The 27480-nt window shown below is 34.9% G+C and overlaps 1 protein-coding gene across 2 annotated transcripts in view; it reads right to left on the minus strand.

Moving 5' to 3' along the window:
* Positions 1–27480, minus strand: part of MED13 (mediator complex subunit 13) — a 107072-nt gene that overhangs the window by 39209 nt on the left and 40383 nt on the right. For both annotated transcript variants that reach the window (XM_032322888.1, XM_032322889.1), the window contains exons 9-13: positions 16844–17527; positions 5115–5328; positions 3612–3693; positions 1827–1948; positions 96–186 (exon numbers count right to left, since the gene is read on the minus strand). In XM_032322888.1, coding sequence (XP_032178779.1) covers positions 96–186; positions 1827–1948; positions 3612–3693; positions 5115–5328; positions 16844–17527 — 1193 coding nt within the window. The remainder of the gene's footprint in view (positions 1–95; positions 187–1826; positions 1949–3611; positions 3694–5114; positions 5329–16843; positions 17528–27480) is intronic.

Consider the following 27480-nt stretch of genomic DNA (forward strand, 5'->3'; position numbering starts at 1 on the left):
ACTAAAAAGAAGTAAATCTGTGTTTAAAAGAAAGGGGTGGGAATTTTATTCAGATTAAAAATTTGCAAACTTATCTAGAGATTTGGGAAGCTTACTTATGCAAGATAATGGATCCAGATTTCCTGTCTTTGATTCCTTACTGCTTGATTTATCATCTGTTCCATTTGCTGACTTTTTAGATCCGGGCTATTAACAAAAACAAAAACACATTATTTACCTAAAATTTTAAGGCCAATGTGATTCAAGATGGTAATCATTAAGATATAACTTGAAAGTCAACCTTATTCATCAAATATATTATTCTGGTTGTGCCAGAGCCAAATATTAATTATTAGAAACAATGCATAAAGATGTAGAACACTTTTTAGGCAATCAATGAATTGAGATTAATTTCTGTTTATTTGATAATCCTACAAATTAACAGAGGGAAAAGTTCCTCCAAAACACAGAACCAATACTTTCAGAACACACAGAAGCAAAAATAAGCTACCACTTAAAGCCTATCAAAATAAAAAAATAAAATAAATAAAAGAAATAAAAGGAAATCTGCAATAAGGATCTGTAATATCCAAACTGCTTCTTAGTAAAAGATACCCATAAAGCATTTGTCCCCTTAAATAAAACACAATGAAGTTTCCTATATAAATCACCCCTCTGCAATCTAATTTATACTTTTATCTTGTTTAATAATCTCCTTGCCCTTACAAAAATGTTACAACATGTAAAACAAAGCACAAACTTCAGAAAGATCTCATATGATAAGTAACAGGATACCTAACTAAAAATTAGTTTTAATACATTGAACAAGTCGTTTTACCATTTCCAATCTGTCACCAATGTTTTCAGACCTGACAACTTGGTTCCAAGCCTTTTGTTAGCCACTTTGTCATAAATATATAGACTGAGTTCTAATTACAACCTTTTTACCTCACAAGAGCCACAGCTGATACATGAATGGTAACACAGAGAAAGCATCAAATTACACAAGTATTCAGGGATATAGAACTTAAGTTTATGTATAGCTATATCTACCTTAGGTCACTTAAATGAAGATACCAAATGTGCATATATGTGTATATACATATATACATAAATATACATATGTAGTGTGTATGTGTGTGTCATAGAGAGGATTAAAAGTACATAATATATAACAAGAATGACCAAATGTAATATAGAAGTTTCTAAGCTACCTTTTGCAGATGAAAATGGAATTCTTTTTATAATAATGCAGCACTCAGTTCATTAATTTGCTAGAGACTTGACATTCTAGCAAATCTCATTTTAAGCTTTCTTTTATAATCATCTTCCTCTGCAAATGGATGTTCAAAGTTAAATATTTCTTTTTCTACCTCTTTCATTATTATAGTATATAGCTGTCTTATAATAATGGCTAGAATGTCAAACATATTCAAAGGAGTAGTATTCCTTAATAAATTGACAAGGCACATAATTATAATGTTATTATTTTATGCATGAGTAAATTCCAGGGTCATTTCTCAAATGAGAGATCAAAGAACAGGAAAATAATTCTGCTTCCTAAAGACTGCAGAAAAAGAATATATGGTAGAAATTAAACTTAATCACACGTCCCTCAAATATAAGAAAATTAAGAAAAAACCTTTACAGTTTATATGTGACGCTATGCAAGTTTGCTCAAATATAAGTTTAAAAAAAGAAACCAATTAATAAAATTTAATTTCAAAATATTTCCTATTTTTCAGGGCTAAAACGTACTATTCAAGTCAGACATCACTTCTGAAAAGTATGTCTATATAAGATCAAGGAAAAGAAATTATAACCTTAACCATTAACAGAATACTCACTGTTAGTTCATCTTCATCAGAATTGAAGAGATTATCAAGGTCAGTGTAAGAGACAGCCAGGTCTGAGTCATAAATCAAACTGGTTGATGGAGGACGGGCATGACTAGTAGGGCGTGGAGCATCTATATATGTCAATCAGAAAAACAAAATAAAAAATTCTACAACTGACCAAATAAATATATTCTATTAATTTAAACTAGACATCTAACTTTAAACTTGTAAGAGTATTATGCAGTAAAAAAATGTGATTTGCTTAAATCTAAAAAAATGTTTTATAGAAATAAAGTTGCAAACATAACAGTACTGACTTCTCCAGGAAGCTCACCAAACGCTATGTAATCCATAACACGGCTAAGTACTCTAATTTTATATATCAAATAAAAAGATATACAGTCTTAGAACTATAGCAGACACACACACACATTCTTATTTTTCTATCTTCCTGAAATGTAAAACAAGCATAGTATGATGACTAAATGCTCTGGCTCTTGAGTCAGATGGACTATTATTAATTTGAATCCCCAACTCACACTAATAGAATGACCCTGAGCAAGTTACCTAACCTCTCTGTACCTTAGTAATGGCAAGAACTAAACATGAAAGGATGTAGCTAAAATACTTGAGTATTTTTAAATACTTGAGTATTTTTAAATACTCAATAAATTAAATATTATCTTTTGGTTAAGCTTCCTTTTAGTTCTAGAATTTTATTTCTCTTTTCCCTTTTTCCCCCACCATCTGCAGGGGGAAAAATATATGATTACTTTAAAAAAAAAAGTACAAATACCAATGGAAGTTAAACTCCTCTTACATTCCCACATACAAAAAACAAATTTGTAGTTTGATATATAACCTTCTGAAGCATCCTTGGAGTATCAAATGACTTGAAATAGCCCTCATTTTCAGAAACATAAAAGCCATTTTCCAAGTGCCTCTGCATGTCAGTTCTAAAAATTCACTAGAACAGTAATTCTGAAATTTGGTGTAAAAAAAATCATCTAGGATACTCATTAAAAACCAAGATTTGCAATCTCCACCTCAAAAGATGATCCAGAATGCAGTATATGGTCCATATTGTGAGAAAGTACAAGATAGCAATTACATATTCTCTACATCCAAGGGTAGTAGGTAAATAGCTCAAAGAACCCAAACTGTTAACCTATCAAGCTACTCAAAATTATCAACTGAATTTACTTCATTAAAGACCATTTTTTCCTTATTCTGAGAGCCTGACGCTACTTCAAATATTAAAACAAAACTTTGTCCCTAAAAAAACCTACCCAAGGACAACTTCTTTTGCCTTCATCAAAAGTTAAACAGAACTTATAAAAGAACGTGCTGTTGTATGCCTATTCCAAGCAAAACAAAACTAGTCAGATACTTTCAAAGAGTCAAGAACTGTGCCTACATGTAACACCTGCTTGAAAATTATTTGTTAAATTAATAATTTCAGCAACAGTTCTCCTAATTTGAGAGAAAAGGACAATAAAATTATAGTCAAGCCTAATTTCCAAGTTTTCAGATCTGAAATCTCACTTTACAGATGAGAACTATTTTTATTTGTGAGAAAGCAAAGTTCCAACAATGGAAAACAAAGGATTTTTACCACCTCAACTTGCTTCTCCCAGTACAAAATAAACAATAAAGCCATCATTTTAAGATAGGTAGCTCTCTATGAAACCTATGAATTACACAAAAAGAAACAACAGAAGTCTAATAATATCAAATTAGTTTGTAGTAATAATCCTGCAATGCAATATTTTTATTAGGAAATAGAAGTTTTACCTTGCTTGATAGAGGGACTAAATAATGACATAGCATCTTCCTCATGTGATAAAACTGTTACACTAGATGGCCCATCTTCTCCCTGCAAACAGTAGTACATATTAGATTAAAATATGTAATTTAAAATAACAAAATCTTCCAAGTATTGAGTAAACTACGTGTCATGTCAAGCAACCTGCCAGGTGTTCTACAGACATACTAATTCCCACAACTAACCTATATGATAAGTAAGTACCATGCTCAACTTACAGGCAAAAAGTAGTGTTAAAGATAACCCAGGAAATATATCTGATAAATAAATATATCCGTTAAGTAAATATATAGTGGAGCTGAGATTCCAACATAAATCTCTCAATTTCCAAAGTCCACATTCTTTCTACAGCACCTATAGCCTTCCCAGCTACTACTGTTCTCATATTCACAAAAGGACAAATTTTCAAGTACTGGCCACACAGTAAGGCTAAAAACTTTGGGAAATGAATTCTTTGTATTACACTTATTATTGGATCCTTTTCACAATTTTATAGCTTTTAATGTCTACATTTTGTTTTTAAGGCAAAATTCTTAACAGCATGATCTTGTGCTTAATAGATCCTCTAATATTTGGTTTTTTAAAATTTTAATAAATACTTCTATATCCTACACAAAATACATTACTTTAAGGGACACTATAAGTTCTTAACTCACATTAAAAAATATCATGTATTTTATAAACTAGGCATTGTGTATTTTATTGTATTTTTGAAAACTGGCAATTTACCTATAGCATATTTTAATTCAGTATCAAAATAGTTTATCTACTTAAATGCCCTGATTTCAGTATCGCAGAAGTTAATGTACTTTCTCTAATCCAAAAACTCTTAAACAGTAAGAATCTTTTCATTATGAGAGACCAGCTATAAAGTCCACACAAGCTCTTAAATTTTGTATAATATGCCTGATGCACCTATTAAAAAAAAAGTATCTTCCTGGGGCACATGGGTGCTCAGTCAGTTAAGCATCTGACTCTGACATCTCATCTGACTCGGCTCAGGTCATGATCCCAGGGTCATGAGCTTGAGCCCCATGTTGGGCTCTTCACTGGGCATGGAGCCTGCTTAAGATTCTCTTTCAGGGCGCCTGGGTGGCTCAGTTGGTTAAACGTCTGACTTCAGCTCAGGTCATGATCTCAGGATCCTGGGACTGAGCCCTGTGTCAGGCTTCCGTGCTCAGCAGGGAGTTTGCATCTTCCTCTCCCTCTGCACCCCCTCCCTGTTCCTACTCTCTCTCTAATAAATAAATAAAATCTTAAAAAAAAAAAAAAAGATTTTCTCTCTCCCTCTCTGCCCTCCCCTCACCCTGGTCTTTCTTGCTCTATCTCTTTAAAAAAAGGTAAAAAAGTTTTCCTAAGTTACAATGATAAATCTGTTCTATTTTAAAAGACAATAATGAGAAGTGTGGTACTATATGCAGTGTTACAAATCATCAGTGACCCTTTGGTGTACTCTGATTTCTTTTACTCACCTTGTGTTTTTTTACAGCTTCTCTCTCACTATTTTGTCTTTCTTTCTTATCAGGAAAAAGGAATTCCTCATCTCCTTCAACAAATGCGTATGGATCGATTTTAGATTCGTGCTCTGCATCAGATGCTATTGCTGAAAGATACTGATTTTTAATTTGATATTGCTGTACTAATTCATCAGAAACTTTTAAAGGTTTCTTACATTGCACCATTAACCTGCATAAAAAAACAAAAGTAGAAAATTAGTATTTATTTTCCAGAAAATCATTAAAAAATTTCAATATGACTTAAGAATCATAAGGTTTTTAGGATTATTTAGAGACCATCTAACCTGCAATCCTTCATTATATAAATGAAGAAACCAGAGCACAGAAAGGTTGTATGATTTATTAAACCTTCAAATTTAGCAATAAAGAAATGAAGCTAAAATCTAAGCCTCTTCTTGCTATGTTCTTTCACCAAAATATTCTCTTTTGGTAATCCACTTTTTTCCCAAATCCTCAAATGCATTAACGTGTCCAAATCCATTCACTGAAAGGGACTCTTAAATTGCAACTGCTCCAAGACAGGAACTCTCAAAATGTGGACTATATGGTGAGACAAGTTTATACAATTTATACATTTATACAATGAAAGTGATTATCATCTTCCCACTGCATGAGTGGATAGTTACAAAATATTTTAAAGACCTAGTCTGTGTTTTCCAAAAATAACGTTATAACTATTATTAATTCAGACAAGAGGTTTTATAATAGCAAGTTTCAGCACAAGTTCTTTAAAGGTTTTTTCTGACCACGTTGAAAAATTTATTTTTATATTGCCAGCGTTATGGTTTCACACGGTGAGTAATAAACATATGTTTCTTTATATTCTCCAATAAATATCCAATAAAATGACAAAGAACAACAGAACAAGAGAGGAAACAACAGTGAAGCTGGAAAGACAAACTAGTAGAAACTGACAGATCAGAGAAAGCTGAAATCTAAGGGTAAGAGTCAAGAAGCCACAACAAGCTGATTTGCACACCAGAATCCTGGAAAGCATCAGAACTTTTCCATCTCTGAAGACGGGGGTGCTTGGTGAGTGTGAATACTAAATGATTTGATTTGGTTTGTGTAAGACACTTTTTGACTCCCAAATTCATGTTCTCTGTTGTCTGTAAAGCTGAGTTTCCCATGCTGCCAGAAAGCAGCAGCTAAGCTTCTAGTCAGACCATGGTCAAAATCCTGCAGGACTATTTTATTCTGAATAAAAACTAAAGTCCTTATAATATCCTACCACAGCTTCCCATGATCTTTCTCTTTTCCTCTCCCAACTTCACCTTGTTATCCTTCCTCTCACTCTGCTTCCAAGAACTTTCTTGATATACCTCAAAGAGGCCTGATACACTGCTGACTGTTCCCTTTGTTTGGAGCATCCTTTCTCGAAATATAAGCATGGCCATCTCCCTTACTTCCTAAAAGTTTTTGTTTAAATGTCACCCTATGTATGAGTCCTTATTTAAAATTGCAAAATGCCCAACTACCTCAACACTGAACCCCCTTGTCCTGCTCTATTTTTCCTTAGCAGTTATCTCTTAACATACTTCTGAACTTGCTTATGTTCATAGCTGACCGTCACTCTCAGTAGAATATAAGTCCCTAAATGATGAGGATCTTGTCTTTGTTCACTGAAATATCCCAAATGCCTAGAACAGCACCTGGCATGTTAAAGTAACTCAGTAAGTATTTCCTAAATGAATATGTCAAATCTAAAAGCCATATAGGATAGAGATTTGGGGGTTGCACTAATAATCCTAAATCCTATACTTTGAAACAAGCCATCTTTATTCATCAGAAAGTGGTACGGCTACCACTTTACCTGTCCAACAATTTAACACGAAAAAATCCTAAGAGATCTAAGATCTGGGAATGATGAAAGCATATGCTAGTTCAGAAAATCCTGGAATGAGAGGGATATATTTTTAAATCTATTCACCAATGCCCAGCACTAGAAGCACTCAATACTCTGTAAACTAAGGTTGAAAGAAAAGCCATAAAAAAGGTAACTGGGTATTTTCTAAACCTTCTATCAAATATCATACATGTCATTTTTATTCCTAATATGCCCTAGATTTATCCCCAAAACTAAAATCCCAAGTCTACAAAGACTTTCTTCCATGAGAACATGGTGCTATCTAGTCAACAGGGATATGTTTTACAATTAATTGTTAGGACAGGGTGCCTGGGTGGCTCGGTCTGATAAGTGTCTGCGTTCAGCTCAGGTCATGATCCTGTGTGTTGGTCTTCCTGCTTGTTGGGGAGCCTGCTTCGCCCTCTCCCTTTGCCTCTACCTCTGCTCCTACGCTGTCTCCATCTCAAATAAAAAAATAAAATCTTAAAAAAAAAAAAACAACCCACAATTTTTAGAATAGTACTGTTCCATAAATGAACATTTCTTAAGAGTAGCTTTATACCTTACCATGTTAGACCCTAAATAACTATTTTTTGAACTATTAGATTTTAACATAAATACTGTGAAAATAGTTTTTTCATCCACTTTGACATAGATTTTCTTACTTAAAACTTACATTTAACGTTATAAGATAGGAAATGAAAGGTATGTTCTCTTTGATGTGCAAACTATGCAGAAAAAAATGGTTTGCTAAGATAATATATAGCAAAGTTGGGCTAGACAGATTTTAAGTACGTATATTCAAATTAACTATTCATAGGGTATAAGTGTAAAATCCCAATACCCCTACCCCTCTCCACCACCAACCTGAAAGACACCACTACTCTGTGAAGGGCTGAATAACACAACTCTGTTTGTCATATTAAGTTGTCCTCTAGCGGAAGCAGAAAAACTGCCACACTGTTTACATAGGTAGTCAAATGAGTGTGCAGTAACATTAAAAGGACCAATCCTACTGCATAGGGCTCTATGAAGAATAAAAATGAGTAAAGCAAATGCAATGCCTAAAGACAACTTGTTATTTTATTGAACGGTTATCACAGACATTGGGATATGCAAAGAATTTAAATGTAGTTAGTAGTATCAAGAGTACCAAGTCACAACAAATATTAAAATATAAATTATTTACATTACACATCCTTCTATATTTAAAAATAATTAAGAATAGAAAAAATTATGATTTTTAAAAGATGCCAAATTAAAGTCAGTCACTTCATCACTATCCAATTATATAGTATATACATACTTTTGTGAAACAGGAATAACACCTCTCCTTTTCTAAAAGAAAGTGACATATAGCCAAATGGTTAACTACAGAGATAGTTTCAATCAAATATAAAGCTAAATACAGACCAGCTGGAAGAGGATTAGGTACAGCCATGAACAGGAAGCTTTGCAAAGCCCAAAGCAAACTGAAATTACTTTTATATTATTCATTAATTTTATGTCTTTTCTTTTACTATGACAACAGTAACATTCCATCCTAAAAATAATTAAGTAAGATTTATCTGAGAGAGAGAGAGAGACAGAGAGAATGCCTGTGCACATGAGCAGAGGGAAGGGCAGAGGGAGATGAACAGAATCTCCAGCCGACTCCCCACTGACCATGGAGCCTGACAAGGGGCTTGATCTCACCACCTGAGAGATCATGACCTGAGCCAAAATCAAGAGTCAGGACACTCAACTGAACCACCCACATGCCCCTCCTGAAATACAACTGTAAAGAATTTAACATACCTTAGAGTAGCACATGCTTTTAAGCCTTTATTCAATAAAATTCTTTCCAGACAAGATATGACAATATTTAAGATTGACATTTATAAAAGAAGATAAACTACAGAATGAGATGTTAAGGAATAAATGAATTCAATAAATATTTTAAAATCCCCTATTTTCTTTAATTGTACCTTTTCTAATATCATCTCCAATCTTCAGAATCAATCCTTAAACTGAGTCAAGCTTGCTGTCAAAAGTAAAGCTTCATTGTATTATCAAATAAGATTTACTTAAAAGATTTAGAATACAGTAAATCAAAAGTTTATTTCATCATAGACTTCCATGAAACAAAATAACTAAAACTCACTTTTAAAAGTCAAATAACAGGGGCACCTGGATGGCTCAGTGGGTTAAGGCCTCTGCCTTCGGTTCAGGTCATGGTCCCAGGGTCCTGGGATCGAGCCCCACATCGGGCTCTCTGCTCGGCGGGGAGCCTGCTTCCTCCTCTCTCTCCCTCTCTCTCTCTCTGCCTGCCTCTCTGCCTACTTGTGATCTCTGTTCAATAAATAAATAAAATCTTTAAAAAAAAAAAAAAAGGTCAAATAACACACTCTATAAACCATTTAATATATACAATAAAAACTGGCTATATCACTAATACAACATAGGAGCTAGTTCTATTGATGAATGCTATGGTTAAAATACCCTGATGTATGTGTCCTTACTACTAAACAAAACATGATACAAACACGCTCAAGCATAGTTCTTCCTTGCTCAGGGTTTAGAAATGTTTCCCTCTGAGATTCAGAATGGAAGACCATTTTAAGCAATTACAAATAATACTAGAATTAAGTGCTAAGTCCTTGAAAAATGATATTAAAAACTGTCATGTTTCTTTGCAGAAACTCTATCTTTAAAACTTACAAGGTCTTAAAAGCCACTATTCTAAAATAGATGCTATCATTAACTAATAGAGAAACTAAAAATAACTAGAAGCAAAAAGAGGATAGTCAGAGATGTGTATATCATGTATGTAGGATATGCTATGTGCAACCCCAACCTTTCTCCCTGAACAATTACTAAGACATTTAAAAAGGAATTTTGGGGGCACCTGGGTGGCTCAACAGGTTAAAGCCTCTGCCTTCGGCTCAGGTCATGTTCCCAAGGTCCAAGGATTGGAGCCCCGCATGGAGCTCTCTGCTCAGCAGGGAGCCTGCTTCCCTTTCTCTCTGCCTGCCTCTCTGCCTGCTTGTGATCTCTCTCTGTCAAATAAATAAGTAAAATATTTTTTAAAAAATAAAATAAAATAAATAAAAAGGAATTTTGCTTTAAAGTAGTTGCTGAAAAATCTGGCATCAACTGCTGCACACCGGGAAGGTATTTAAAAATGATGGATTCTATTACTCTGTCCTAGCTAGGCAGCCGACACCACCTAAAATTAATTAGAAAAACCAACAGTATTGCTTTCTTTTGTTTATTCACCTATTATGGAAGCACAATGCCACCTTTTAACAGCAATCACTGGAAAACTTAACTTACACCAAACAGAAATGGAGTTTTCACTTAACATAAATAAAACAAACATCCAAGTTCCTCCTTAATCACTTTCTAAAAAGACACACACCTGTCAAAGTCAATTTTCATTTAAAAAGTTTCTTTTTAAATTTCTACTGATACATTCTTGCCCCTCTATGCCTCTATATTACTCCAACTGGGTTAATACAAGTTTTTCTTCTAAGCTTGAAACACTTGACAACTGCCTGACTGAATCTTTAAGCAGGCTCCTAAAACTGAATTCACAAATTTACAACGTATATGTATTACAAGCACACAGTTAAACGTCATATTCTACACAAAGGCATAACGGAGACATAAAAATTTCCCAATCCCTCTCCTTCAAGATAACAAGAGATTAACAGCTTCTTTCGCTTTAAAAAAATTATAACAATTAAGCTTAAGATTTAGTCCAAAGTAAAAAAGTAGGAAAGCAGCATTCAGATCTGCTTTTCCTTTTTCCCTCATAAAATAAATAGGCTGGTCTTTAACACTTCTATTACTCTCCTACTTTACTATTCAATGGGCTGTAAAGTTCTTCAGCCTACTCTACATCCACAAAATCCATACATCTCTAATGATCTCCTTCTAATTTTCCTTTGGCCCTCAATTACCTTGTATCTGAGCTATTCAAGATGTCCAAACTGATGTCCTTTCATACATCTTTCTTCATCTAAACAGTCTTTCAATAATGCTACTTGGATAGTATTTCTAAAATCCTATCTTCCAAAACCTGTTATTTTATCTACCTCAAAAAAGCTTCCACCAGTGCCCCTATCATCTCAAGGATAATACATTAATATATAAGCTTATAAACAATATTTTGCTATTCCATTATATAGCCCTACCCCACAGGTGACTTTCATGACTCCTTACTCATCATGACATACCAAACTAGTAAGCAACACCAGATAATCTAGCCATACCAAACTACATAAAGCTTCTGGATCTTCATAAATGGAATGAAATTATTTACTCTGGTTCTCCATCCCTAATATATTTTATGTATACTTCTATCAGAGAATTTAACCTTATTTTCCATTAGATTATAATTTCATTTAGGGCCAGAACCAAATTTATTTTATACTCCAACAGTGCCTCATAGCATTTTGCATATTAGAGAAACTTCAGTTTTATTCAAACTGATAAAATATATCTTTGAGAAGTATGATCTTTTAAAAAGGGTGAAAGAACATAAGAGTTACAACAGCCCCCTAACTAACTGCCATATATTTAAACACGCTTTCAAAACTCAAGAGTATGGAAAAAGATTAGAAATTTACAATGTCTAGGAAGAATTCAAAAATTTATTTATATAAAAATCTAGACTTCTGAATGGATTACTCTGACTAGAAAAATCTTTTTTTTTTTTTTTTAAGATTTTTTAAATTTATTTGACAGATAGAGATCACAAGTAGGCAGACAGGCAGGCAGAGAGAGAGAGGAGGAAGCAGGCTCCCTGCTAAGCAGAGAGCCTGATGCAGGGCTCTATCCCAGAACCCTGGGATCATGACCTGAGCCGAAGGCAGAGGCTTTAACCACCCACTGAGGCACCCAGGCGCCCTGAAAAGATCCTATATTTAAAGCTATACAATGCTTCTTTTAAAAACTTGAGGTTGTTTAAATGCCACTGAAAGAATATTAATTCACAGAACTTATTTTAATGACAGGGAATATCATCTGACAGATGATCCTCATGGCTTCCTATCTCAAGTTGCATTAATAGCTGGACCAGAATCACTAAATTACCCAAACAAGATCCTTTTAACATATGGAAACAAACAAGCAAACATATCAAAAAACCGAAACTTCTGCTTTAGCATAATGCTAACACTAAAGCCCATGCCAGATATTTTACTGGATAATAAAATAGTATGGGGGAATCTCCCTAGTAAAACTAATCAGTAAACAGGTTTGGCCTAATTTAATAATCTATCCTAGAGTTCAAATTCCTATTAAAAATGATTCATGATATTAAAGCACTTCAACACTATTAACATTCTGGGCTTTCTTGTTGGGGACTGTACTATATATACGGTAGGATATTTAGCAAGCCCCATGTTGTGACAATACTACCCCATGTCACCTGAAGGTATGAGTGGGGAAATAAGAAATTGCCCCAGCTGAGAACTACAGCCATAGAACAATAAACTACAAAAGGAAGGAATAAAGTCAAAAAACTTCTAACCTATCAAATACAGAACAATTATATTCCATAAATGTTTTAGTTCATGTTTCAAGCAGCTAAGCTGAGGGCTTACTTTTTTGCGGTATTTTTCTTATTTTTTTTTTTAAGATTTTATTTATTTGACAGACAGAGATCACAAGTAGGCAGAGAGGCAGGCAGAGATAGAGAGAGAGGGTAGCAGGCTCCCTGCTGAGCAGAGAGTCCGATGCGGGACTCAATCCCAGGACCCTGAGATCATGACCTGAGCTGAAGGCAGCAGCTTAACCCACTGAGCCACCCAGGCGCCCCAGTATTTTTCATATTCTAATCTACCATAACAATAAAAAGGATTCATCTAAAAGTAAATTGTGACACAACATACATTTAGTAACTAGTAAAACCAAAACAATACTTAAATGAGACACAGAATTAAAAAGAAAAAAAAAAACCCACACACCTTTTATTCATTCTTTTCCTTTCTTTTTATGAAGTAGAAAAAATGGTGACCAGGAACAGACAGAAGCAGGTCATTTCCTTAATTTACATAATCATGACCCAGCACCATTCTACTCTGCATGCTACCTTTCTACATTATGCTTCTTCCTTCTCATTCTTATTCAGTGAGAAAAATGTCAAATATTATCAGAACAGATTCTAAGATTAAACAGATTCTAAGATTAAATGAAGAGACCTTCATTTCATTTCACTTGATGTTCACTCACACACACAAGCAGCTAATACACTTACTTAAAGTTATGGCTAGGACTCTTAGATCTTATGAATATGATGTGCCCATAAAAACTCACCCTGTAAGTCTGTAAAGGTAAAAATATTCACAATGCTACATTCTATATACATTAAATAAGAAAATAAAATCTAGAAAGAAAACAAGTTCTAAAATCAGTAACCCTAGGGCCATACCATTGTTTCATTTATCCCAACATTTGCTGAATGTCTACTATGGACCTAGAATTGTTCTAGGCATGTATATGTGTGTGTGTATGCTAGAGAAATACAGCGGTAAACAAGACAGAGAGTCCTTGCCCTCATATAGGTTACATTTTAATGAAAAGATCATTAACAAATACATAATGTAATTTCAGATGACCTATATAAAGAAAAAATAAAAAATAAAATAAATAAAAGAAAATATAAAAAATTTTTAAAAAGCAGTGTACAAGAGGGACGCCTGGGTGGCTCAGTTGGTTAAGCTGCTGCCTTCGGCTCCGGTCATGATCCCAGCGTCCTGGGATCGAGTTCCACATCGGGCTCCTTGCTCGGCAGGGAGCCTGCTTCTCCCTCTGCCTCTGCCTGCCATTCTGTCTGCCTGTGCTCACTCTCTCCCCCTCTCTCTCTCTGATAAATAAATAAAATTTAAAAAAAAAAAAAAAAAAAAAAGCAGTGTACAAGATAGGCAGTGATTTGGGGAGTTTAGATAATAGTCAAGAAAATACCTCCTGAGAAGGTAACTTTTCAACAGGGCTAAATAAGAAGAGGTGAACTGTCTTCCCATCTGTAATACAATTTTAAAGGTCATTAGGAATGAGGTTGACTTTCTGAGGAATAGCAAGAAAGCTGATGTCATGAAATCAAGAAGCAAATAGGAGAGTTAGTAAATAAGAGTGAAGAACTAGCAGGAACTGGACAGAATCTTTCAGATAAGTAAGGAATTTGGATTTTATTCTAAATGTAAAGGAAAACTACTCAAAGGTTTTAAGCAAATGAGTAACATAACATATAACTTATAATGATCACTCTACTATGTATGTAGAGAAGTACAGAACAGAAAGATCATCAGTAGTTCCAGACAAGAATTGAGGACTTTTAGAATACCTCCAGTACTCAGATCTTTTGAGATTTGTGTCCAAGACATCATTTGCTTTCATGAGACCTCCTAACTAAAAACTAATAAGCTAGGTTTCTTCCATGATCATAAGGGTATCCTGAAGTCCCTAAGTTTCAAATCCAGATTAATTTTAATTAAAAAAAAAATACCAGAGTATCTTTAAGATTCAAAGAGCTAAATAAGGCGCACAGGTTTGTTCACTAAAATAAAGAATATAAAAAGAGAATAAACCTTTAACAGTAAGGAAAATGAGATAGGCTGAGGCTACAAATGCGCTACACATTTTACTTAGTCTCAGGGAAGCTCAAAATCAATGAAACACAGCAAGAGAAAGGTCATGGCCTAGAATATGCAAGAGGGGGCTATAGGCAACCTATATAAACAACAGGAGAGCCAAACTCTTTAAAAAATAAGTAAATAAATAAATAAATAGAGAGAGAGAGAGAGAGAGAGAGAGAGAAAATTTGGACCTGTATCTCCAGACAGAATTGAAAAATAAGAGCTAAAAATGGAAGAGTAAGAGTTCCTTGTCTAAGAAAAATGAATAAGCTACCTGATGAAGACCCAAGATCTGACATCTTCTTATTCTGGAATTTAGGTACCAGGCCTCCCCTCCAAATCATCCCCAACAGAGTTATCATAAAGCAGTATACAGAATTAATATAAAGAATATACTAAATTATTTACTAAGTGAGTAAGGACTGCCAATCAGCTCCCCTATTCCTTCATTCTAAAATGTATGAAGAGAGGCACAGATGGCTGAGTCAGTTAAGCATCCGACTCTTGATTTCAACTCAGGTCATAATGTCAGGATTGAGGGAATGAGCTCCCCGCCCCCCGCCCCGAGCAAACATTGGGCTTGGGTTCCATGCTGGGCAAGGAACCTGCTTCAGATTCTCTCTTTTCCTCTCCCCTCCACCCTCTCAGTACATCTCTCTCAAGAAAGAAAAAAATAAGTGTATTATTAAAAAAAGGAAAATAAAGTAATTCTAAAGAAAAAATTATAGAACATTAAATAAGAAGGGGATGCTATTTTTTAAAAAGTTTAGAAATAAGAAAACATAGGCAACAAATATTAAGGCTTCAAGAAAGCATTAGAAGAAATTTGAGGAATCCTCTTAGAATACAAAGGGAAAAAAAAATACATGGGTAATGAGAGAAAATACAGAAATCCAACATATGAATTACAGAGGTTCCATAGAGAATGGGGGGAGGGGAGGATAAGAACTTCCCAGAAGGACAAAAAAAGAATTCAAACTGATCGAGCTCACTGCAAATGCCCAATAAAGACAACAAAGTTTCACTATACCTGCACATATTCTTCTGAAATTTTAAAATTCTAAGCTAAAATCAAGACCTTAAATACTTTTGCTGACAATAACCTTTGCATACTATTTGGTCTTGCTCTGGTAAGAAGACAGACATTTTTAATGAAAATAATGTTTTGTTGGTTGATTTGCACCTTTTAGAAAAATTTATAGTTAAAAGTGCAAAAGATTTATGGGACAGAATATAAATGTAATCAGGGTAACATAGTAAAGGGAAACCCAAAAAAGCTTCCAACCCCAAGTATGTCACAGAGAAAGTGGACAAAGACAATCCACAGAATGGAGGAAGATATCTGTAACAAATATTAACTACTGTAAGATTAATAGCCAGAACATGCAAAGAATTGGGGGGGAAAGTGAAAGAAAAATAGACTATACAGTTCACAAGGGACGAAATCTAAATGTCCAGTGAACATTTTAAATGATGCTTAATCTTATTAGGAATCTGGAAAACACATATTAAGACAATAAGATGCCATTCTGTATATAGAAGATTAGCCAAATTAAAAGTCTTATAATACCAAACACTGAGGAAAATTCCACTGTCATACTCTGCTGGTTGATGAAGATGTAAACTGGTATAGGTGGAGAGCCAACCTGGCAACGACCCCAAGGCCCAGTAATTCCATATTTAAATGTATTCCCTGGAGAAATCTTATACAAATACTTAAGGAAATATGTACAAAAAAGCTTACTGCTACATCCTATGTAACTGGAAAAACACTGAAAATAACATGTCCATCTTTAAGAAAGCAGATAAATTATGTATTATTCATAACAAAGAAATATTATAAAGCAATTAAAATAAACTAACTAGAATTACATGTATAAAAACATCTATAGAAATGATATAAATACCAAATTTAGGACACAGGAAGGAAAAATGGAGGAAGAAAAATTGTACAAAGGAGTTCTAATTATATGCAAAACTGCAAAGTTGGTAGGTAGATAAGGGCTACTATTTTCTCCACTTTTTTTGTGACTAATATTTCACAATAAAGAGGTTCCCTGAGGAAAAAAACACACTGAAGAAGTTATGCAAAACTAATACTTAAAGGATTATTATTATAAATCCAATCCTGAAACCAATTCTGGAGTCCTAGTATCAAGAACTTACATCATTTCTACCCTTAAATTATAAATAGCGACTATTAAAAAAATACATACTCTGTAACTGAAGTTACACTTTCCTGTCCAAAAGGTCCAACTGGATCATCCTTGAATTTATCACTTGGAAGCTGAGGTGGTAAAAACTCTACATCTTTTTTCTTTGGGACCTTGTAATATTTCCAGGCTATATTAGCTTCATCTTCTTCCAAGTTTACTGCTGTACCAACATACACTGTAGGTTCTACAGCTTCCTGGAACTGAGCTGGGAAAGACTGGGATAAACTGTCTATCCTATCTTCCATTGGTTTAGAAGGAACCAAGGGATCTGGTGTTGGCATTTGATAAAAATGCTGACTTTGAGGAGTTGAAGGTGTTTTAGTTACTCCTTCATCGACCACGTCACATGGGTGAGGACTAAGTGGAGGTGGCTGAGGTGAATTTGCCATTTCGGTGCCATGCATCTGAGGAGTCTTTGCTACATCATTAGTTCGGATATTTGAAAATCTCACTTGACTGTCTGGAGCGGAGATCACAAGTCTTTGGCTAGCTGAATCTGTATCCATGCCAACATCATCACTAACAGATACACGATGGTGAAAAGGAGTCAAGGGGCGTTTCTGTGGTTTTTCACTCTTTTCTTGTTTTTCATTGGTCTTGTGCTTAGGAAGTACTTGTTGTTGCTGACTTAAAGACGGTGCCTGTCCTTGTTGTCCAGGATTTCTTGGTTTGAGATTTTTGTGCCTAAAAAGTTAGAAGAATGGTTACAGTATAGCTATTACATCAAAGTAGACAAGTTAACACTATAAGATTAAATTCATGTAGTTGTTTTCTTACATATAAATCTAAAAGTAAATGATTTGAATTTACACAGAAAAAATACTTTGTTCAGCAACCTGAAACTACGAACTTCAGAAATATTCGTCATAGTCAATTATCTTCTCATTTAATAACTATGTGATAACAAAGATGATTTACCTTACATAACCTAAAGATTTTATTTTATTTAAAGCAAGAGAGCACAAGCAGGGGGAGATGCAGGCAGAGGGAGAGGGAGAAGCAGGCTCCCTGCTAAGCAGGGAGCCCGATGCAGAGCTTGATCCCAGGACCCTGGGATCATGACTTGAGCTGAAGGCAGATGCTTAACCAACTGAACCACCCAGGAGCCTCGCACAACCTAAATATTTTAGTATGTGAATACATAGAGATAAAATTCTAGTTATTTTAAGATAAAAAAGTATAGAAAGATCTGAAATTCATTCATTCATGAATGTACCTGATATTTCAGAATAACTGTTATAAATCAATGGCTTGGCTGAGCTCAAACATCATCTACAATCCTATAGCAAACAGCCAAAAAACTTATTCTACAGAAATGAAGTTAAATCATTCTGGATAGCACTGCAACAGTTTGATGGACCGCACATGGCACCTACCTTCTTTCTCCCAAGTCTTACCACTACAAAGTAAAGAATAACCTAACTAGAAAAGAAACTGACTGAAAGATTTATTTTCCTCATAATGTGAAGGAATTCTGAAACTGAAAAACTTAAAACTATATACCTAAAAACCTAGCAATTTTGTTCAGAGTTTAAGATTTAAGTGTAGTAAAAATACTGTGCACCTTGAGATTTCTAAACTCAACTGACAATCATGTATATAATGTATTTTTTAAACTAAGAAATTAGGCAAAATATGTGGAGAAATATAAAGTAAAAGCATTCAGTATTCATTAGATTTTGTTTTGTTGTGTCAGAGATAACCAAAAAGTATGAAAAAGCAATTGTAGGTGCTTTTTTGAAGAACCCTCTCTATTCAGGGAACATGCTGAACACTCCTCCGTACAGAGTCTAGGACATAATTATATGCATAAGGGGAAAAAAGCATGAAAGTTATCAAAGAAAATAAGAATTATGTCAAAAAGACACAATTAAAAATCCAAATTAACCTGTTAACAAAAAATCAAAGACATTATAAGAAAAGGAAATCATATAGATGTAAACAATATAGATGTAAATCATTAACAAAATATTAGTAATCCAGTAATTTATAAAAGTTAATACATCATGACCAAATGATAGCTGTCCCAGGAATAGAAGGTAGAACATTCAACAGAAATCAGTATTATTCATCATATTAACAGAATAAAAGAGAAAACCATATAGTTATCTCTGTAAGTACAGAAAAACAAATGGCAAAATTCAACACATAATTCACTATAAGAAGGTTCAAAATGCAGACTAAAACTTAATCTGATAAAGGACATCTATGAAAAACAACTAATATCATACTTAATGATAAAAGAGTGAAAAATTTATCCCTACAAGTGGGAACAAAGCAAAAATATTAATTCAATATTTCTATTCAGTAACTATTGAAAGTTTTAGCCAAAGTAGTAAGAAAAAAGAGATTATTCATAGTAAAAATGGTAAACTTTACAATGAGGGGTCAAAGCTGATCATCACCTCCTCAATCTCAACTAATTATTAAAAGTGAACAAACAGGGGCGCCTGGGTTGCTCAGTGGGTTAAAGCCTCTGTCTTCGGCTTGGGTCATGATCCTGGAGTCCTAGGATCGAGCCCCACGTCGGGTTCTCTGCTCAGCGGGGAGCCTGCTTCCTCCTCTCTCTCTGCCTGACTCTCTGCCTACTTGTGATCTCTCTCTGTCAAATAAATAAATAAAATCTTTTAAAAAAAAAAGTGAACAAACAGACATTTTTCTTCTGATGTGACACAATACTACTTACGAAGTATTCTCCTCAAATATTTTGAGCCTGAGGTGTGCCTGGGTGCCTCAGTGGGTTGAGCATCTGACTCTTGATTTCAGCTGAGGTCAAGATCTCAGGGTCCTGAGACTGAGCCCAGTGTCAGGGTGTGTGTGCTGGGCGTGGAGCCCGCTTAAGATTCTTTCTCTCTCCCCCAACCCACAGCTCACACATTTGCTCTCTCAAAAATAAAATTTAAGGGCGCCTGGGTGGCTCAGTGGGTTAAGCCACTGCCTTCAGCTCAGGTCTTGATCTCAGGGTCCTGGGATTGAGTCCCGCATCGGGCTTTCTGCTCAGCAGGGAGCCTGCTTCCCTCTCTCTCTCTGCCTGCCTCTCTGTCTACTTTGATCTGTCTGTCAAATAAACAAATAAAAAATCTTAAAAAAATAAAAATAAAAATAAAATTTAAAAATTTCTAAAAATTGAACATGAATTCATTAAGCCTCTAGAACAGCACTGTCCAACAAAACTTCCTGTTTTAATAATGAAAATGTTCTATTTGGCTAGTGAGGATCTGATATGTGACTAGTTCAACTGAGAAACTGAATTTTTAAGTGTATTTAAATCCAAATACTTTAAATAGCCACTAGTGGTTATTAACATAACTAAAACTGGACAGCACAGCTCTATAACTAACTTCCATTTAGAGAAATGCAAGGGATAAAGGAAGAAATTAAATGACACACTTAAAGAACAAGTTATAATATATATGACAAACTGAGAAATCCAGAATGTGGAACATTCCACAGGATAACTGACATAGCTTTTGCAACCAAGTCAATGGCATAAAAATGGTGTAGGGGATTACAAAAGAGACCTCGAAGACTTAACCAAAGGTATACTTCCTGTTCAGATCCTTGTCAAAACAAACCTACTACAAAAAGATATTTCGGAGACAAATCTGTAGACGGTATGAGATGATACTAAGAAAATACTATTCTTTTTATTAGGTGTGATAATGAAATTACAGTTATGTAAGAAAATAATAAAATATTAATAGATAATTAATAATAAATTATTAGAGTTGTGTACTGAAGGGAATGAAATGATACCTAATATTTGCTTTAAAAACTTTCAGCAAGGTATGCCTGGGTGGCTCAGCTCATTAAGCACCAGCCTTCAGCTCAGGTCATGATCTCAGGGTCCTAGGATGGAGCCCCACATGGAGCTCACTGCTCAGCAGGGATTCTGCTTCTCCTTCTTCTTCTGCCCCTCCCTCCTGCTAGTGCTCTTTCGTTCTCTCAAAGAATAAATAAAATCTCTAAAAAAAAAAAAAACTTCAGCAAGAGTACAGCATGGAGGGGGGGCACCTGGGTGGCTCAGTGGGTTAGGGCCTCTGCCTTTGGCTCAGGTCATGATCTCAGGGTCCTGGCATCGAGCCCTGCATCGGGCTCTGTGCTCATCAGGGAGCCTGCTTCCTCCTCTCTCTCTGCCTGCCTCTCTGCGTACTTGTGATCTCTGTCAAATAAATAAATAAATAAATAAATAAAAAGAGTACAGCATAGGGGAATGCCCAAATAAAGTATTATATCTTCACAGTATTATGGAGTAGTATAAACTTAACTCAGAGTGGTCCATATGTGCTAACATAGAAAAATACCCATGATAAATGTTTATCAAAATAAGAAAGCTGCAGAACAGTATATATAGCATGATGTCATTTGTATGAAAGAAAGAAGAAAGATCTGCAGACATATATATGAGAGGAAATTCACTTTTTAATTTTATTTCATATGCATTATTTGAATTATTCAAATTTAGCATTTAAAAAATTTGTAATAAAAAACTGGTCATTAAAAAACAAGCAGTAGTTTATTCCAATGTAGAATAATCCCTTCTCTGAACATCCTGTCTTTGAATACTTTCAAGGACAAAGCCCACATTACCTTATAAGGAAATGCATCCCATTGTTATATAGCTCCAGTTGCTAAAGAATTTTAAAAATTTTTCTTTAAATAACTTATCCCCAGAGTGGGGCTCAAACTTATAACCCCAGATCAAGAGTCCCAGACAGCAAGCCAGGCACCCTGTTAAAAAACAATTTATGCTAAATGGAAACTTCCCTTTTGTCTATCTTCCAGTCATTAGTCCTAGTTCTATTTCTAAAGTTCTGCTGTCTAACAATGATATCTACAATCACATGTGACTACTAGAAACTCAAAATGTGTCTAGTTCAAATTGAGATGTGCTTCAAGTGTAAAATGTAAACCAGTTTTTGAAGACATGAAAAAAAGATGCCAAGTATCTCAAAATTTTATACTGGTATGTCAAAATAATGACTTTAGATGAATCAACTTCAATAAAATGTTAAAAATTTTTACAGATCTTCAAGAGAAGAGGTCTAAATGAAGCAAATGTAGTAAGTAAATATGGATGGCTGCTACATAAAAGTGCACAGTCCGATTTTCTTACTTTTCTGCATGTCTGAAAATTTTCACAACAGAACAAGGTAGAACTACAATGCAAAAAAAACCAACACAGAAAATAACTGGCGCAAGATTAACATGTCCAAAGGTCCTTGTCTGTTCCATAAAGAAAATGGTCATAAAGATTAACTTTCGATTTGACAGAACACAATGCAATAAGGAAAACAGACATAATGGTTAACTTTCAATTTGACAGAAAACAAATGCAATAAATGTTTGATTCAACTTACAGAAGAATTAAAATAGAGTATCTAACTTCTAAGCCAGGTAAAGAAAAAAAGGACAACAGTCAACAATAACAGCAAGAAAGGGAAAGGAAAGCAAAGGAAAAAAAAACACGGGAAAAAAACAAAACAGAAGAAGGCAAGAATAAGTAGATATCATGACAGTTTTTATTCATTTAATAATTATTCAAGTATTTTAGTGTCTACTACAAAAGTCCTCAAAATATGGTTCACGACTTTTTCAGGGGCTGTTTGGAGTTCAAACTATTATCATAATAGCATCAAGACATTATTTGCCTTTTTCATTATGGTGATGTTTACAATGAAGTTACAAAAGCAAGGGACAGTAAAATTGCCAGCAACCAAACATGAATCAAGACAGTGATACTATTAGTAGTAGTACTATGTTCTTTACCAAAATATTCAATTTTTTTAAAAGTCAGTTTCACTTAAGAATGTCCTTCCGAAGATTAAAAAAGTAATTTTTATTAAATTCAATCTTTGCATATACAGCTTTTCATGTTCTACATAAAGAAATAGGAGGAGCACCCAGGTTGGTGAGTTGGCAGAGCATGTGACTCTTGATCTCAGTCAGGGTCATGAGTTCAAGGCCTGCCTGGGGTATAGAGTTTACTTAAAAAAACAAAAACTCATTAAAAAAAAAAAAAAAAGAAATAACACATAAAGCATTGCTGCCACATATTAAAAACAATGGCTGATTTAAGGAAAAGTCCTTATATATTTGAGTTGCAAGCTAAACTAGGCATTTTTTTCATAGAACACTGTTTTCATTTAAAAAAACAGTAATTAGGGCACCTGCGTGCCTCAGTGGGTTAAGCCTCTGCCTTCAGCTCAGGTCATGATCTCAGGGTCCTGGGATCGAGCCCTGCATTGGGCTCCCTGCATAGCAGGGAGCCTGCTCTCCCCCCCCCACCCCCGCCGCCTGCCTCTCTGCCTACTTGTGATCTGTCAAATGGATAAATAAAATCTTTTAAAAAGTTTTTTTAAATAAATAAATAAATACACCAATAATTACTTGATAAACCTTAGTTACCTAGATTTGGTTATCTGGCAGACATGGTTATTTGGGTCTCAAAAATGAACAAAAGGAGTTTATCACTTTAAGGAAAAACAAATAATTAAATTTGAGCTTTTAAGCAAGACTTAGAATTTGGAAATTTTATCTGCAACAATAAGCTTCACAACTTTTCAACATTAAAAAGATTTTTCTAATGACATCACTGGCGATATGAACAAATGCAAATTTTTTATACCATACAACAAAATGTGTTAACATCAAGAATCCACATAATTCAGTGACTTCATATTTACCAAATGATGAATTTTCCAATTCTCTTACTCATGCAAAAGTAAAAGATTCATCTAGTTATTATGGAATACAGGGATGTGATTAATATGGCTTCAGACTATACATTTAAACTAATCTTTTAGAAACCACCACTTGTCAAACTTTGGTGTAGTATCAAAGCATATCCACAATTACCTGATAAAGCTATTAAAATAAACTCTTCCCCTCTTCCAATTGCATAGCTATGTGAGGCTGGATTTTCTTCACATACTTCAACTAAGACAACATACAAAAAAGACTGATTGCAGAAGGAGATCAGAATCTGGGTATCTTCTATTAAGCTCAATACTGAAGAGATATGCAGAACTGTACAACAATGTCACTCTTTAGTTTTGTTTGCTTCGGAAAACACAACTGATTTCTTTTTTTTTTTTCTTTTTAAGATTTTATTTATTTATTTAACAGACAGAGATCACAAGTAGGCAGAGAGAGAGGAGGAAGCAGGCTCCCTCCCGAGCAGAGAGCCCAATGCGGAGCTCGATCCCAGGACCCTGAGATCATGACCTGAGCCGAAGGCAGAGGCTCTAATACACTGAGCAACCCAGGCGTCCCCACAATTGATTTCTATTCAAGTCTCTTATTCATGTTAATATGTACTGGGTTTATTGGGGTATTTTTAATAAATTAAATAGAACTTTAAAATTTAACTAAAATATGGGGCGCCTGGGTGGCTCAGTTGGGTTAAGCGTCTGCCTCTGGCTCAGATCATGATCCCAGGTCCTGGGATGAAGTCCCACACCCGGCTCCCTGCTCAGTAGGGAACCTGCTTCTCCTTTTCCCTCTGCCGGCTGCTCCCCCTACCTGTTCTCTCTTTCTCTCTGTCAAATAAAATAAAATCTTTAGAAAAAAATTAAAGAAATAAGTAAAATTTCATTAAAATAGATGTAAACAGATGTAACCAACAAAAATAAAAGCACTTTGGGATCCTCAATAATTTTTAAGAGTATAAAGGAGTGATGTGACCAAAAGTTAAGATTAGTCAAGTTATGCAAGGCACTAAGGAAATACAGTATCTCTAACAGTCTCAGGGGAACTGTTAGGTTATTTTCCAAGTATATAAGGGAATGTGAAAAGTACACAGCCATAGATCCATTTACCCTTTTATAAGGACAAGAAACTATTAATTTGGTATATATACTAAGAGCAGTGGCTCTCTAAAATTTTGGTAACATTAAATCACAGCCCCTTTCTTCTATATGAACACTTTCCTTTTTTTATTATTATTAACATTATTATTTGTTTCAAGGGTCCAGGTCTGTAGATTTATCAATCTTACACAATACACAGTATGAACACTTTCCTTAAGGCTAGTCTCCTCTAGAGGAACCTGGGTGGCTCAGTTGGTTGAGTTTCCAACTTTTGGTTTCAGCTCAGGTCATGATCTCAAGCTCCCAAGATCAAGCCTCATGTCAGGCCCCCCGCTCTTCTCTCTCTCCCTGTCCAAAAATAAATAAATCTTAAGGGGAAGGGATGCCTGGGTGGCTCAGTTGGTTGGACCACTGCCTTCGGCTCAGGTCATGATCCCGGAGTCCCAGGATCGAGTCCCACATCGGGCTTCCAGCTCCACGGGGAGTCTGCTTCTCCCTCTGACCTTCTCCTCGTTCATGCTCTCTCACTGTCTCTCTCTCTCAAATAAATAAATAAAAATCTTTTTAAATAAATAAATAGATAGATCGGGGGGGGGACTAGTCTCCTTTATAAAAAACAAGTGAATTTCATAAAAGAACTCAACTAATTTGGGGAACTGCCCCCAAAGAGAAGTTGTGTTTTTAAAGCAAAATCCAACAGAAAGATTCCTTTAGATTTGTTTTCCTACTCATAAAGTTCCTAATATTTTAATATTTTATCTGAAATTTATTGTACCACTTTCTATTTATACAGCTTGCGTAGTGCTAATTTTCTTAAGAACACTCTATCACACTAAAGCTTAATTTCAATAAATATGCAATATTTAATCTCATTAATAACTGAAAAAAGCCAATTAAAACAATTTTATGCTTTTCATTTACTCTACTAGCAAAAAATTAATTTTAAGTACTGTTCTCAGACCAGTGAAAGCATAACAAAAACCAGCACTTCTTATATAAAAAGTGGGAATAAAGTTGGTAGGATCTTTTTGAATTTGCAAGTATTTAATAGCCCTCCTCACACAACTCTGTATCACATCACCCACCTAATTTTTTTCCTCTTAGCACTCATCACTCTTAAAAATCTAAAGGTTAAAAATTCTTATTTTAAATAATTATCTACCCCATTACTGTATAGGATGCATAATAGCAGGAGCCATATTCATGACTGTAACTGAGCTTAGGACATCTATCATAGAATAAGTGTTCAAAAAAAGTCTGATAAATAATTGACAGTCCTAGAAATATTATTTTTTTTAAAAGTAAACACAAACAGGGGCGCCTGGGTGGCTCAGTGGGTTAAAGCCTCTGCCTTTGGCTCAGGTCATGATCCCAGGGTCCTGGGATGGAGCCCCGCATCGGGCTCTCTGCTCAACGGGGAGCCTGCTTCCCCCTCTCTCTCTGCCTGCCTCTCTGCCTACCTGTGATCTCTATCAAATAAATTTTAAAAAATCTTTAAAAATAAAATAAAAGTAAACACAAACAAAAACTTTTGGAAACAACCTATTTGTCCATCAAACCCAGAATGATTATATACACTATGGTACTTCATTCAGTGGAATACCAAGAAGTTTTTAACAATAATATGGCAGATCTACAAGTAACTAGAATGGAAAGATCTGAGGCACATTAAATTAAAAAAAAATAAGCTCTCAAATACACCCGTATCATATTTTTGTGTTGAGAGGAAAAAGACATACACAGAATTACAGAAAAACTATGCAAATATAATATCTAATTGGCCAGTAGTCAATTCTACGGAAAAGTAGTAGCATTTGGAAAAAGATGGAGAATGGTCAAGAGTAACTTTAGCTCTATTTGTATAATTTAAATCTTCAAATCATACATTACATACTCATTCAAAATGCTTATATAACTATGCATTTTTTTTCTTCAAATTGATTTCTAAGAGAAATCAACATGTTGTTCAGGGTCCAGTCCTGTGTCTTACCAAGAGGAAATCTACTATAGAGAATCCGTTACCAAAAAAAGAGGAAAATGAGGCAACTCACAGACTACCAGCAGCAGAGAGCTTCTGTGACTTCTTGAACTAAAAGGGTAGTAAAACGAAACAGTATCACCAGATCAAAGAAGCTTGGGATGGTGTTAGAACCACAGTGGGATATCTTTAGTGGTAAACTGGACCACAAAAGAAGGGGCCACTAATAGGACAGAGAACTGCTGCTGGAATTGGCTCAAAAAAAGGGGTAGAGAAATACGCTGGCTTCTTTAACTCATCTCATCAACCAATCTTCCATTAGCACCTACCATTGCCAAATCCAGAAAGCAGGCTGGTCTAGTCAAATAATCATGTTGTACATTTTAAACTCACACAATGTTATTTATCAATGATATCTCAATAAAGTTGGGGAGTGGCAGCAACAACAAACACATGTAGAAAGCAAAGGAGCCTAGGAAATGTGATCCCTTGCAACACAGAACAAAGCAGGGAAAAGGCAGGATAGATTTGACAGCAAACTGGCTGACTAGCACAGTCAAGTTATCAAGCCCTACTTCCTATGTTCTATGGCAGATGATACACTGCTGGCTCAACATCTATTTTAAGCCTTATTTAAGAATTAAGAGAACCTGATTTGAGGGAAGTGGAGGAGGAATTAGAGGTACAAAATGCAGTAACGGGGGGGGGGGGGGGGGCGGGGAAGTAAAGATTAGAAACACTGTTATTTCCTAGAGAAGCAAATATACCAGAGTCAGTCACATGTATAGATTATACAAAATTTCATTATATCAAATCTCTCTATACCTGGGAGGAATTTCTGGAAATAT

The sequence above is a fragment of the Mustela erminea genome, chromosome 18 (assembly GCF_009829155.1).
Source record: "Mustela erminea isolate mMusErm1 chromosome 18, mMusErm1.Pri, whole genome shotgun sequence".
NCBI classification, from domain to species: domain Eukaryota; kingdom Metazoa; phylum Chordata; class Mammalia; order Carnivora; family Mustelidae; genus Mustela; species Mustela erminea.